Source organism: Oncorhynchus kisutch, linkage group LG7 (genome assembly GCF_002021735.2).
Source record: "Oncorhynchus kisutch isolate 150728-3 linkage group LG7, Okis_V2, whole genome shotgun sequence".
Classification (NCBI taxonomy): Eukaryota; Metazoa; Chordata; class Actinopteri; order Salmoniformes; family Salmonidae; genus Oncorhynchus; species Oncorhynchus kisutch.
The window spans coordinates 22,765,370-22,779,114 of record NC_034180.2 but is presented as its reverse complement, the minus strand read 5'-3'; the positions used below and the strand labels follow the sequence as shown (position 1 = coordinate 22,779,114).

Genomic DNA, 13,745 nt, shown 5'->3' with positions numbered 1-13,745 from the left:
CGGCCCAAACTGCTGCATATACCCTGACTCTGTTGCACAGAACACAAGAGAAGTGACACAATTTCCCTAGTTAAAAGAAATTCATGTTAGCAGGCAATATTAACTAAATATGTAGGTTAAAAAATATATACTTGTGTATTGATTTTAAGAAAGGCGTTGATGTTTATGGTTAGGTACACATTGGTGCAACGACAGTGCTTTTTCCGCGAATGCGCGTGTTAAATCATCCCTTTGGCGAAGTGGGCTATGATTCAATGATATATGAACAGGCACCGCATCGATGATATGCAACGCAGGACAAGCTAGATAAACTAGTTATATCATCAACCATGTGTAGTTAACTAGTGATTATGTTAAGATTGATAGTTTTTTTATAAGATACGTTTAATGCTAGCTAGCACCTTACCTTGGCTCCTTGCTGCACTCTCATAATAGGTAGTCAGCCTGCCACGCAGTCTCCTCGTGGAGTGCAATGTAATCGGCCATGATCGGTGTCCAAAAATGCCGATTACCGATTGTTATGAAACCTTGAAATCGGCCCTAATTAATCGTCCATTCCGATTAATCGGTCGACCTCTAGAAGAGATACACACACTCACTAGCTGTGTAGATATATACACACACACACACACACACACACACACACACACACACACACACACACACACACACTCACTAGCTGTGTAGAGAAACACACACACACTCACTAGCTGTGTAGAGATACACACACACACACACTCACTAGCTGTGTAGATACACGCACACACACTAGCTGTGTAGAGATACACACACGCACACCCACTAGCTGTGTAGAGATACACACACACACACACTAGCTGTGTAGAGATATACACACACACACACACACACACACACACACACTAGCTGTGTAGAGATACACACACACACACACACACACACTAGCTGTGCAGAGATACACAACACACACTAGCTGTGGCTGGTGTGTTTCAGCGTCTTTTTATTCTGCCTGGTATGTGAAGGCTATCTCCATGTTGACTGGTGTAGAGATGCATACAGACATCTTGCTATATACTTGGTATTGGCACGCTTATTTAAGCCTCAAGGTTGTTGTGAATAGTCACTTCTATGAATGACATACACATTGTTATGTGGGCTGAAGAAGAACCTTCAATACTGAGATTGATGGTTCTTATGTCCGTTACATTGGAACATTAAACATTTTGGTGTTCAGTTTAAGTCTATGGTTGCTTCTCAAATGACACCCTTTTTCCTATATAGTGCACTAGATTTTAGCATAATGCCATAGGGCTCTGCTAGTGCACTATGTTTGGGAATAGTTGTATTTTGGGGGGATTCCGTCTTTGTCTAGCAATTTGATGATCCAAACAAACCATTAAAACGTTTTCTCAGTTGAAATGTGACACAGCTCTCAAGCATGAGAGAAGAACACCTCATTTAAACAGATCTTATTTCTGGGAAGATGAGTTAAATCAACAACACTGGAACACTGGAGAGTAATATTTGTAGTGACATCTGATCAATCCTTCACCGCTCTCCAAACACTTTTTAATTGGAAAATAGGAGATTTAGGGCTGTGTAATCACAATCCAAATATTTCACCCAGACCCAAATTCCCACGTGTGTTCTTGAGCTGAGAACACTGGAGCTCGTCTTTGCATAGCAACGTGTGCCTGCTCTGCCTTTCTGCCCTACCTGCCTGCTCTGCCTTTCTGCCCTATCTGCTCTGCCTTTCTGCCCTGCCTGCCTGCCTGCCTTTCTGCTCTGCCTTTCTGCCCTACCTGCCTGCTCTGCCTTTCTGCCCTACCTGCCTGATCTGCCTTTCTGCCCTGCCTGCCTGCTCTGCCCTTCTGCCCTACCTGCCTTTCTGTCCTACCTGCCTGCTCTGCCTTTCTGCCCTACCTGCCTGATCTGCCTTTCTGCCCTGCCTGCCTTTCTGTCCTACCTGCCTTTCTGCCCTACCTGCCTGCTCTGCCTTTCTGCCCTACCTGCCTTTCTGCCCTACCTGCCTTTCTGCCCTACCTGCCTGCTCTGCCTTTCTGCCCTGCCTGCCTTTCTGCCCTACCTGCCTTTCTGCCCTACCTGCCTGCCTGCTCTGCCTGCCTTTCTGCCCTGCCTGCCTGCTCTGCCTTTCTGCCCTGCCTGCCTTTCTGCCCTGCCTGCCTGCTCTGCCTTTCTGCCCTACCTGCCTTTCTGCCCTACCTGCCTTTCTGCCCTGCCTGCCTGCTCTGCCTTTCTGCCCTGCCTGCCTTTCTGCCCTACCTGCCTTTCTGCCCTACCTGCCTGCCTGCTCTGCCTGCCTTTCTGCCCTGCCTGCCTGCTCTGCCTTTCTGCCCTGCCTGCCTTTCTGCCCTGCCTGCCTGCTCTGCCTTTCTGCCCTACCTGCCTTTCTGCCCTACCTGCCTTTCTGCCCTGCCTGCCTGCTCTGCCTTTCTGCCCTGCCTCCCTTTCTGCCCTACCTGCCTTTCTGCCCTGCCTGCCTTTCTGCCCTGCCTGCCTGCTCTGCCTTTCTGCCCTGCCTGCCTTTCTGCCCTGCCTGCTCTGCCTTTCTGCCCTACCTGCCTTTCTGCCCTACCTGCCTTTCTGCCCTGCCTGCCTGCCTGCTCTGCCTTTCTGCCCTGCCTCCCTTTCTGCCCTACCTGCCTTTCTGCCCTGCCTGCCTTTCTGCCCTGCCTGCCTGCTCTGCCTTTCTGCCCTACCTGCCTTTCTGCCCTGCCTGCTCTGCCTTTCTGCCCTACCTGCCTTTCTGCCCTACCTGCCTTTCTGCCCTGCCTGCCTGCCTGCTCTGCCTTTCTGCCCTGCCTGTGCTGCCTTTCTGCCCTACCTGCCTGCTCTGCCTTTCTTCCCTACCTGCTCTGCCTTTATGCCCTATCTACGCTGCCTTTCTGCCCTACCTGCCTGCTCTGCCTTTCTTCCCTACCTGCTCTGCCTTTCTTCCCTACCTGCGCCGCCTTTCTGCCCTCCCTGCCTGCTCTGCCTTTCTGCCCTACCTGCCTGCTCTGCCTTTCTGCCCTACCTGCCTGATCTGCCTTTCTGCCCTGCCTGCCTGCTCTGCCTTTCTGCCCTGCCTGCCTTTCTGCCCTACCTGCCTTTCTGCCCTGCCTACCTGCTCTTCTGCCTTTCTGCCCTGTCTGCCTTTCTGCCCTGCCTACCTGCTCTGCCTTTATGCCATGCCTGCCTGCGCTGCCTTTCTGCCCTGCCTGCCTGCGCTGCCTTTATGCCCTGCCTGCCTGCGCTGCCTTTCTGCCCTGCCTACCTGCTCTGCCTTTCTGCCTGCCTGCCTCTGCCTGTCTGTCTGTATTCATGTGTCTGATTGTTTTGGCAGCACAATTTCGATCTTTCATGCAGCTGTGAATATTTGTTAAGAAGGCCCACATCGAAAGTAAAATCATTCCTTTTTGCTCCTCACACTTCAAACACTTGGCAGTGCTCTGGGAGCCATGAGAACACGGTGGGTCTCTGGAGAACCCAGCAGCAGAAAGGCCAAAGCTAGCGTGTGTCCAAAATGGCACCATGTTCCCTATTTAGTGATCTACTGGTCAAAAGTAGTGCACTATATAGGGAATAGGGTTCCATTTGAGATGCAGACCCGAGTCAAGCAGCTGCAGGGGAGGGGAGGGACCCAGCCGGTCTCTCTGAGGAGGCAATGATACTGGAAAATATTATATCAAATTATACCCCTTTTCTTTTCCTTTCAATTCACTCTCTCCACCAACTTTAAGAGTCCCCATTTAAGATTTGAATAATTGTATCATATATATTTTATTACATGTCGTTTATTGGCTTTTTCCTCCACCAACAAGCTTATTTGGGCCTTTTGTAGCTACGGGCTGTTTACTTGTGTTTTTGGCTTCAAAGTAGTTTTGTCCTCCAGTACTTTTCCAACTCCCACTCGTCTTTTATCTCCCCCCAGGTAGTGTAGGCCGTCTGTTGTGTTTGCTAGCCATGGGGCCCTCTCTTTCTTTCTCCCACTCTCTCTTTCTTCCCCTCTCTCTATCTCTCACTATCCCTCATGGAGGAAATGATACCTGCCTGAATTTTGGCCCATCTACTCAGCATAGATGGACATCCTTGTGTTCGGGCCCTTCCAAAGGGCAAATACACTGTCAATTTGAGAATCTAGGCCTTGGAGAGTTTTCACCCCACGAGACCCACCATGTTTAAATGTGATGTCTTTAATATTGCCAGGCTGCTGTTTTCTCCCTGGCTGGCCTGCAAGGTCGGACAAAGCGTAGGTAGCTTCATTGAGAGCTGCCTTCATGGTTCAGGCTGAAGACTACTGTTGCCATATTGATTGTTATGCTTGACCTCTCTATGCGTTTAAGGTCCACTCTAGGGACAGATTGTGTTTCGACATTAGCAAAGTAAGAACCTCATTCAAATATGAAAGGTATTTGTAATGATTTCCTGTTCTATTCTGTAATTTCAGTTGGTTCAATTAAGTCCGCCAATATTAGTTATGCTCTTTCACTTTTCGAACTATAAATACCCCATCTGACTGAGTGATAACCCTGAGAGCCACTGTGGCCTGCCTCTCCCATGTGAATTCCAAGCCCAGAGTTGCAGAACACAAACAATCTGTGTGCATCCATATGGCAGAGGCTTGGCATAAGCAAACCTGTCAGCCTCAGTCAGCGCAGGGAACTGGGACCTCACTGTGTAGAGTGCCTCAAATGGCACCTTATTCGCAAATAGTGCACTACTTTTGAGCCCTATGAGCCCTGGTCAAAGGTTGTAGACTATATTGGTGTTTGTCTCGCTACGAGTAAAAGTTTATGCTCATCTAGACTGCGAAAGACTCAATTCAATTCAATGGAACTTTATTTGTCTCCTTTAGGGCCATATCAGTAGTATGGTCATATCAGACTTTTCATCAGCTTCCTCCTTACCCATCCAAAGGACTAGTTCACTATTTTACTTGATGTTAGATGATTCCTTACCCTGAAAGTTGTCTATGGACCAGGAGAAACTATGATTCATGGTTCAGTTTACATTAAACAGCAATTTCAAACTTTAGCAACCGCTAGCTAAAAATCTATGGAAGAGATGTGAGCATGTTTACAAAAATGATGTCCAAATCATCTGAAATCAACTCCATATTTGGTTTGATGTTACTTAACCCTCCTGCTGTGTTCTGGTCAAATTGGACCGATTTACAAATTTTCTCTCTGAAAAATGTAGTTAATTTAATCTGATTGTCATAAGGTTCCATGACTTTGTCCACACAGGGCATCTGAACACACATTTTGTTTTATTTAACTTTTGTACACCTGTGGTGTTCTAGGTCAAAAATGACCGGTCATTAGAAGTGAATGTGTGAGACTTACAATTAGTGTTTAAAATTGAGTTCAGGCACATGCCCATTCATCAGATGGACACACTTCCTCTCCCAGACCCCACATGCATGTGTGTTTGAGCACACACACATCTCACTTCCCTTCTTGGCTCCCATGGCAACCCCCATGGGAACCTTTTCCCAATAGAATCTTTCTCGCATGGGAACCACACCTGTTGGCATTCTCACAAACAATCGCAACATTGTTTCAACAATATGTTGAACTTTTCTCGCAGCTCTGGTATATAAAGCTTTTTTGAGGCATTGCTCACAATTCATTCTGTGGCAGCACAATGATCAAACGATATACTGTATGTGTGGCTCTTGATCATATCTTTGATCATGACATTGGTGATGAGGAGAGAGGCCAGGAAACTGACAGTGAAGATGCATTAGAGGAGGAAGTGTCAGAAGTTGAAGACATCACAGAATATGATCCAGACCAAGAGACAACCGATGTGGAACAACGCAGTGATGAGGAAGAGGGCCCTGCTGAGGTTGTTGTGACATTCCAGTCAAATAATTTATCCTGGACTTCATCCCCACCTGAGAGGAGAGGTTGGCTGAAAATGTTATCAGGATGACCCCAGGGCCAATGAGATACGCTATATCCCGGGTTTATGACATAACATCCTGCTTCGAACTGTTCCTGACAGAGTCAATCGAAACAATAGTGATAAACATGACCAACTTGGAGGGGAGATGCGTTTACAAAGACAACTGGAAGGAGGTAGACCGGACAGACATCCAAGCATACGTGGATCTCTTGATTTTGTCCGGTTTGTACAGATCCAGAAACAAATGACCACCAGATTATGGGATCCAGAGTCTGGTTGGGGGATTTACCGTGCCACTATTGGACTCCAGACATTTCAGGTGTTGTCTCGGGGGATTCGCTTCGACAACCATGATACAAGACCAGGCTGCCGTCAACAAGGCAAGCTGGCAGCGATCAGAGAGGTTTGGCGCTAGTGGGTGGAGCGCCTGCCACTCCTCTATAAACCAAGTCCAGACATCACAGTGGATGAGCATCTGGTCACATTTACGCTGCCCATTCAAACAGTACATGCCAAGCAAACCGTGTAAATATGGAATAAAGATATGGGAAGCATGTGATGCCAGGACAAGTTATGCCTGAAACATGTAGGTTTACACCTGCTGACCTGCTGGAAACCTGCTGACGGTGTTCCCGAAAGGAACCAGGCAAACCTGCTGACGGTGTTCCCGAAAGGAACCAGGCAAACCTGCTGACGGTGTTCCCGAAAGGAACCAGGCAAACCTGCTGACGGTGTTCCCGAAAGGGACCAGGCAAACCTGCTGACGGTGTTCCCGAAAGGAACCAGGCAAACCTTTTGACGGTGTTCCCGAAAGGAACCAGGCAAACCTTTTGACGGTGTTCCCGAAAGGAACCAGGCAAACCTTCTGACGGTGTTCCCGAAAGGAACCAGGCAAACCTTCTGACGGTGTTCCCGAAAGGAACCAGGCAAACCTTCTGACGGTGTTCCCGAAAGGAACCAGGCAAACCTTCTGACGGTGTTCCCGAAAGGAACCAGGCAAACCTTCTGACGGTGTTCCCGAAAGGAACCAGGCAAACCTTCTGACGGTGTTCCCGAAAGGAACCAGGGGAAGCGGGTGGTCCTGGAAATGTGACAATTTCTTCACCTCATATGCTCTTGGTCAGGAGCTGCTCCAAAGAAAATGACCATGGTGGGGACGGCCAGAAGGAACAAGCCTGAGTTGCCTCCTGCCTTACTCACTACCAAGGACAGGGATCGTTTAAAAAAAAAATGGATCTTCACCGATACACACACACTTGTGTCTACTACTGCCTGAAGAAAAATAAGAATCTTCTCCTGATGACAACTCTGCACAGGGATGCCGCTGTGAGTACCAGGGAGGACAGGAAGCCCAGCGCTGTCCTGGATTACAACAGGAACAGAGAGGAGCTGACAACCTTTATCTTTTTTTGTTACTCTTTATCTTTCAAGTCTCATGTACTTTTTTTTCTATTACCAGATTGTTTTATCTGCACCATAAAAATAAGACCTGTTGTTTGGTGAAATGCGGAGTCCTGTTGTTGTTTGTGAACAATATGGAGTCAATTCTAGTCATTTGAATAGGTAAATATGTTTTGGATGTGATAAATTAAAACAACGCTTTGATGCAATTTTTCATGTTACTAAGTATCACTTGTATGTACTCATTATTTTATTTACTGATTGTTGCACTTTTGCCGGTTACTGGCACATACTCTTATAAGAGGAGGACGGCACGTTGGCCCATGGTGGTGTTCTTCAACATCCTAGATGTGTCGGCCTACAACGAGCTTGTCGTGTGGATGGAGGTGATTCCAGGATGCAAGCAGGGGAAATTCTTCAAGAGGAGACTATTCCTAGAAGATTTGGGGGAAAGCCATGGTGGCACCCCTCACTCAAAGGCGCCAACACCTTCCTCCAACACCATCGTCTGCTGGATTGGTGAGAGATATACAAGGGCCAGAAGCTAGATCTACGGCCGGCAGAGACAGAAGAGACAAGAGGAAGAGGGGCGATCTGTGTGCACCAAGAGATGTCAAAACGAGCATTATGTGCCATAAACGCAGTGCATATATTTGCCAGGCACATGCAACAACCAGCCTGTATTGTCAACATGTGCATGAGAACAACACAAAATGTATCTACCATTGATTGACAGATTGTGAACATTTTAATGTTTTTGTTATTGTTAGTACTGTTATTGTTACTGTTGGTCTTTAATGTGTTCAGACATACATTTTGTAATATGGTTCAGTTTTCACATGTATGAGCTCAGGTCAATGAGGCCTACAGGCCATAAATAGCAAATAGAAGTTCAAAACTTGTAATGTTCACAGGAACTTAAGTTGATAAAAAGATCTAACACAACATTAGGTGATAACATATGTATTATTATGGATTTATAATCAGCTATAATGGGGGCGGTTATTTTGGACCGGGAACACAGAATCAATGAACATGAAACGAACACAACGGGAGGTGATTTGGCCATAAAAAACCAACATGCTCACATTACTTCCATCGATTTGTAGCATGTGGTGGCTAAAGGCAGCTGAAGCTTGTAATGGCTATATATAGAGAACTGAACCATGAATTACAGTTTCTCCAGCCCCATAGACTACTTTCAGGGTGAGAAATCGTCTAAAGTCAATCTGTAAAACAGTGAACTACTCCTTCAATATAGTCATGTCAACTATAAGCACTCGAATGTCAAAGCCAAACCTCCTCATGTACTGTATGTATTTAGCAGACACAGGCTAACTGTGATGTGGCTGTATTTGATCTAAGTGGAGTTGCCGTGTAAGAGAGCTCTTGGTTTGTAATATTTTCCTTAGATATCGTAATAACATGGGGTCCTTAGAATATAATAGTATATGCCATTTAACAGACGCTTTTAACCAAAGTGACTTTTTCATCCTCAAATACATTTTCTCATGGGTGGCCACAGTGGGAATTGACCCTCGATCCTGACGTTGGAAAAGCGTCATGGTCTACCAACTGAGCCACACAACTCACTCTTCACAAACCCAGACACTCATTGAACGGGTTAGTGGCAGACAGACAAAAAAAAATCAAAGTTCAAAAATATTTTTGAGCAGCCTTTAAGGAAACTAAGCAGTGAAACTCTGCCTTGGCTCCAGAGTGAGTCACCTAGCAGATAGGTCCTACAGTAGCTTCACCGCCACAGGCTCAGCTGCCGCTCTGCGTTAGTGGTGCTTCGCCCTTTTAGGCCTGAACATCTCTCTGTGTACAAACACCACTGACCTTACCAAACACTGCTGGCTCCTACACAACGTGTGTGGTGTGTGTGTGTGGAAAAAACACTTCCCCCTACACCGCTGGCTCCTACACAACACACGGCTCATTCATCAGGCTACGTGACCCGCCACCAGCCAGCTTAGCACTTGTCTGTCCTACTCACAGATGTATAGAGGAGCAGCTAGCGGAGTGGCAAGGCTCGGGCTGGTGGTACAGCTGTTGGGTTGGGTTGAGGCTGGGCAGGGCTGGGCTGGAGCTAGGGCTGGTGGTAGAGCTGCTGGCTGGGGTTGTGTTGGATTGGGGCTGAGGCTGGGCAGGGCTGGAGCTAGGGCTGGTGGTAGAGCTGCTGGCTGGGGTTGTGTTGGATTGGGGCTGAGGCTGGGCAGGGCTGGAGCTAGGGCTGGTGGTTGGGGCTGAGGCTGGGCAGGGCTGGAGCTAGGGCTGGTGGTAGAGCTGGTGGCTGGAGTTGGGTTGAGGCTGAGGCAGGGCTGGAGCTAGGGCTGGTGGCTGGGGTTGTGTTGGATTGAGGCTGAGGCAGGGCTGGAGCTAGGGCTGGTGGCTGGGGTTGGGTTGGGGCAGGGCTGGAGCTAGGGCTGGTGGTAGAGCTGGTGGCTGGGGTTGTGTTGGATTGGGTCTGAGGCTGAGGCAGGGCTGGAGCTAGGGCTGGTGGCTGAGGTTGGGGCTGAGGCTGGGCAGGGCTGGAGCTAGGGCTGGTGGTAGAGCTGGTGGCTGGAGTTGGGTTGGGGCTGACGCTGAGGCAGGGCTGGAGCTAGGGCTGGTGGCTGGGGTTGGGTTGGGGCAGGGCTGGAGCTGATGGCTGGGGTTGGGTTGGGGCTGGGGCAGGGCTGGAGCTAGGGCTAGTGGTAGAGCTGGGGTTGGGCTGGGGCTGAGGCTTGGCAGGGCTGGAGCTATGGGCTGGTGGCTGGGGTTGGGTTGGGGCTGAGGCTGGGCAGGCCTGGAGCTAGGGCTGGTGGCTGGGGTTGGGTTGGGGGTGAGGCTGGGCAGGGCTGGTGGTTGGAGCTGGGACTCAGGCTGTACTGTACTGGTCAGGCAGGCAGCAGACCGGGTGACTGATGTAGTGAGTAATGTGTGTTTATGTTCCAGGGGAGCGGGCTCAGCAGGGCTCCAGAGTGGTGGCTGTCCGGCTGCCCTTCACCGGCCCAGAGGAAGAAGAGGAGGAGGGCTCTGTCAGTCTGGGGCTCAGCAGAGGAGGAGGAGGAGACACAGACTCATCAGGGAATGACATATTCTAGTGCTGCTGACCTGCTTTAGTCATTACTGAGACATTACAGAAGAATGCCTCCAAGACGCCTACTACTTCCATCTCCGTTTCATCACACTCAGTGGATCGATGGGGAGACCACTAAAGACTTCTTACCAGATCTGGACAGAGCTCAGCAGAGAGAGATAACATTCCATTTCTTGTGAAGATCTTCAGACATTTGCTGTTTATTTACCTCTGGAACCAATAACCATGTGTTTGGACCAATTTGCCTGTCAGATAATCAATGTATTGTATGTAGCAATAATCAATTATAGTTTGGTTTTTTTTTGCAATAAAGTTGATACTTTTGAGTGTTTTAGTAACAACTGTTATATAAACTGATATCTTAACTTCATACTTACCCTATGCAAATGAAAAAAATGTCATTCAAATACACATTTTCATTTAAATACAGTCAACTCCTGGCATATCAGTTATGTGGTTGTTTTCAAAGCTACATTGTGATATTCAGACAAGTCAGCCAGTCATTCAAATGTTTTGTTGAGTTATTCCCCGAGCCCATGTAAACAGTGTGATGTCATGGCCATGCTACTACAGTGCATTGCACTAGACTAGGAGATTGGCTTTTCACCTCATTACACACCCATTTGCTTTCCTGCTGCCCCAGATGAAGATAGTATCTCCGTCCCAAATGGCACCCTATTCCCTGCACTATGTTTGACCAGGGCCCGAAAGGTAGTGGACTGTGTAGGGAATAGTGAATTTGTGACTCAGCCAGTATATCTGATGTTGCTGTGCTGTACGCAACACTAACAACGCCAGCCTAATGAGCATCCTGTTTCAATTCAACAAGTGTGCCAAGAGGAGAAACTAAATGAGCGTTCCTCTCCCTCCTAGCTAAACCAAAGAGAAGTCGTCTAGTTGGGTCCCATTTCTTATCCAAAGTTCACCAAATGAAGGCGATATGTTGAATCTGCTATAAACTGCTGCTCACTCTCTATGGAGTTAGCCTGGACTCCAAACAGAATATCGCTCCATTTGACTAGTGTTTCACTTCACAGATAGACTGAATCAGTAAAGGGTTGTAGCTAAGTAGAGGAGCAGGATTAAATGTGGCTCCATGTCAGGCCATGCAGTATAGTGATAAGTCATGATGATAAAGAGAGGAAGGAAATGAGATTAAAGACAGGAGGGCAGATGGTCTGGCATGACACTGACCAGGAAACTGCACCTCTATCTGCAACAACTCTGTCATTCTCACTCTCCCTCACCCAATCTCCCTCCCTCTCTCGCTCTCCCTCACCCAATCTCCCTCCATCTCCCTCTTTCGCTCTCCCCCTCTCTCGCTCTCCCTCCCTCTCTCTCTCTTGCTCTCCCTCTCTCTCGCTCTCCCTCCCTCCCTCTCTCTTTCTCTCTCTCTCTCTGCCTTGTATCTTCTTTGAAATTGTAAATAGTATTTGATGTAAATTGGCGTAAGATTGATTACAGCTTTTCAAACGAGAAATTCATCCTACATTGTTGGAGTAGTTTTTTGGATGGGCATGCTCTGTTGAGAAATGCTTCCATGACAGAAAATCAAGGTCTGTTTCCCAAATGGCACCCTATTTCCTTCATAAAGCCTTCTTTGCCCCTGTTAAAAGCAGTGTGCCATTTGGGATGCAGACAAGGTCCTCCAGTCCATCTGGGGCCATGGCACATGTTCCTGTTGAATAGTAAGACTTACTACACTACAGTACGATGACCTCAGATACATGTAGTGTGTCACTAGCTGGGATTGCTGAGCCGTCCCTGTCCAGGGGAAATATCAAACTTCAGCTAATCTCTGAGCTGGTCTTAAATGTCTGAGCTACAGCTAATCTCTGAGCTGGGGCAAAAACTCTTCACTGTTTAGTAAAGACCAGAGGTTGAGGGGTGCAGAGCATTCTCTCTCCCCACCCCCACACCAGAGCCTCCAGCTTTCTCTCGGCCAGCCCAGCCCAGCTGTTTATCAAAGCCAGATGTGAGGGGCGGGAAGAGGGGGGAAATCGAGCGTGACATTGACCACTCTCCTCTCACAGTCAGGCACCAGAATGCACTGCAGCGCGGGACAAGACGCCACTTATTTTTACCCACAACCCTACAGCAAACCCAGCCTGGTCCCAGATCTGTCGATGCTGTCTAGCCAACTCCTTGGCGTATGACATGACAATGACCATAGAAGTTGGCAAGACAGCACAATCAGGACTGAAACCAGGCTACAGTAAACGCCACTGACGTCACTGTGGCGTTTTAACACATCAGAGATGGCACCCTTTCAATATTACTTTGGAGCTTTTCACCCTTTGGACTCCAGAGAGAGGTCTGACATGATTTAGATGTGTGCTGGCAGTCCAAACATGGAGTTTTCTAACCCTGACATGAACCATAGGCACCTTATTCCCTACACAGTGCACTACTTTTTATCATAGGGCCCTGGTCAAAAGTAGTGCACTATTTAGGCAAAAGAGTGCCATTTGGGACACAGCCACTGACATCCTTATAGAGGAGATACTGTAGTTAGAATTGCACTTAAAACAACTTGGTTTCTTTTACCCCACAGGAACTTCCATCTGTGGATATGAAAGAGGCTGTATATTTGGGAGGGCTTTGAGTGCGTGTTATTCATATTCCATTTGAACCTCAGGGAGGATTCCGCTGTGAGCGTTGAGGTGTTAAATGAAGGATAAATCCATGCAGAACATTAAGGATTCATACTTGTGGTGGGATAGAGAGGTTAGACCGTAGAGCAGAGGTTGTTTAGTTTGAAAATGTTGTAATGATGACTTGGAAAACCCTTAGTAGTGTCTACAAATGTTTATCGTCTTTCAAGATGAAGACGCTGCTTGTCTGTGTGTGTTGTGGTAAAGCAGTCCAACTGCTTCTCAAGCATTACTAAACGTTCATATTTCTAACATTTCATTTGGGTTCCATGATTGAATGAGTGCCTCATCTGAAAACTGTAAGTCCGCTGCTGCTGCCTCTGAGCAGAGTGGACCACACAACAAGCCACTACTCTACTGGCTCAGTTAAACCTATAGGTCATATTGATCACGGCATTTACAATGTTGCTGATAATTGTTTGAGCCTATGTGTCTGAAAAGAATGCTGTCAACTTCGAAGTTGCATTCAGATTACGTTGATGGAGACCATCAGATGTGGAAGTTTGTATTTTGAATCTTTGTTTAATCGTATACAGCGTTGCATTTCTAAGTTGTCGACTCATTCTAAAGGATCCCTCCCTGATGACTCGCAAAATGGCAATTAAATTTGCATATCAAATGAGCTTTTTCCTTTAATTAATCATGTGGAAGGACTTCACACTTGAGTCCCAAGTGGCACCCTATGCCCTATATAATGCACTGCTTTTAAGCAG

At 47.5% G+C, this 13,745-nt stretch overlaps 1 protein-coding gene across 2 annotated transcripts in view; it reads left to right on the top strand.

Annotated features, from left to right (window-relative positions):
- kiaa0586 (KIAA0586 ortholog) overlaps positions 1-13,284 on the top strand; it is a 122,815-nt gene extending 109,531 nt beyond the window's left edge. Inside the window, exon 31 of one of the 2 annotated variants that reach the window (XM_020487724.2) lies at positions 10,234-13,284. In XM_020487724.2, coding sequence (XP_020343313.1) covers positions 10,234-10,382 — 149 coding nt within the window. In that variant the 3' untranslated portion in view covers positions 10,383-13,284. The remainder of the gene's footprint in view (positions 1-10,233) is intronic. The other variant, XM_031828688.1, reaches the window with a different exon arrangement.
- The last annotated feature ends 461 nt before the right edge of the window (positions 13,285-13,745 follow it).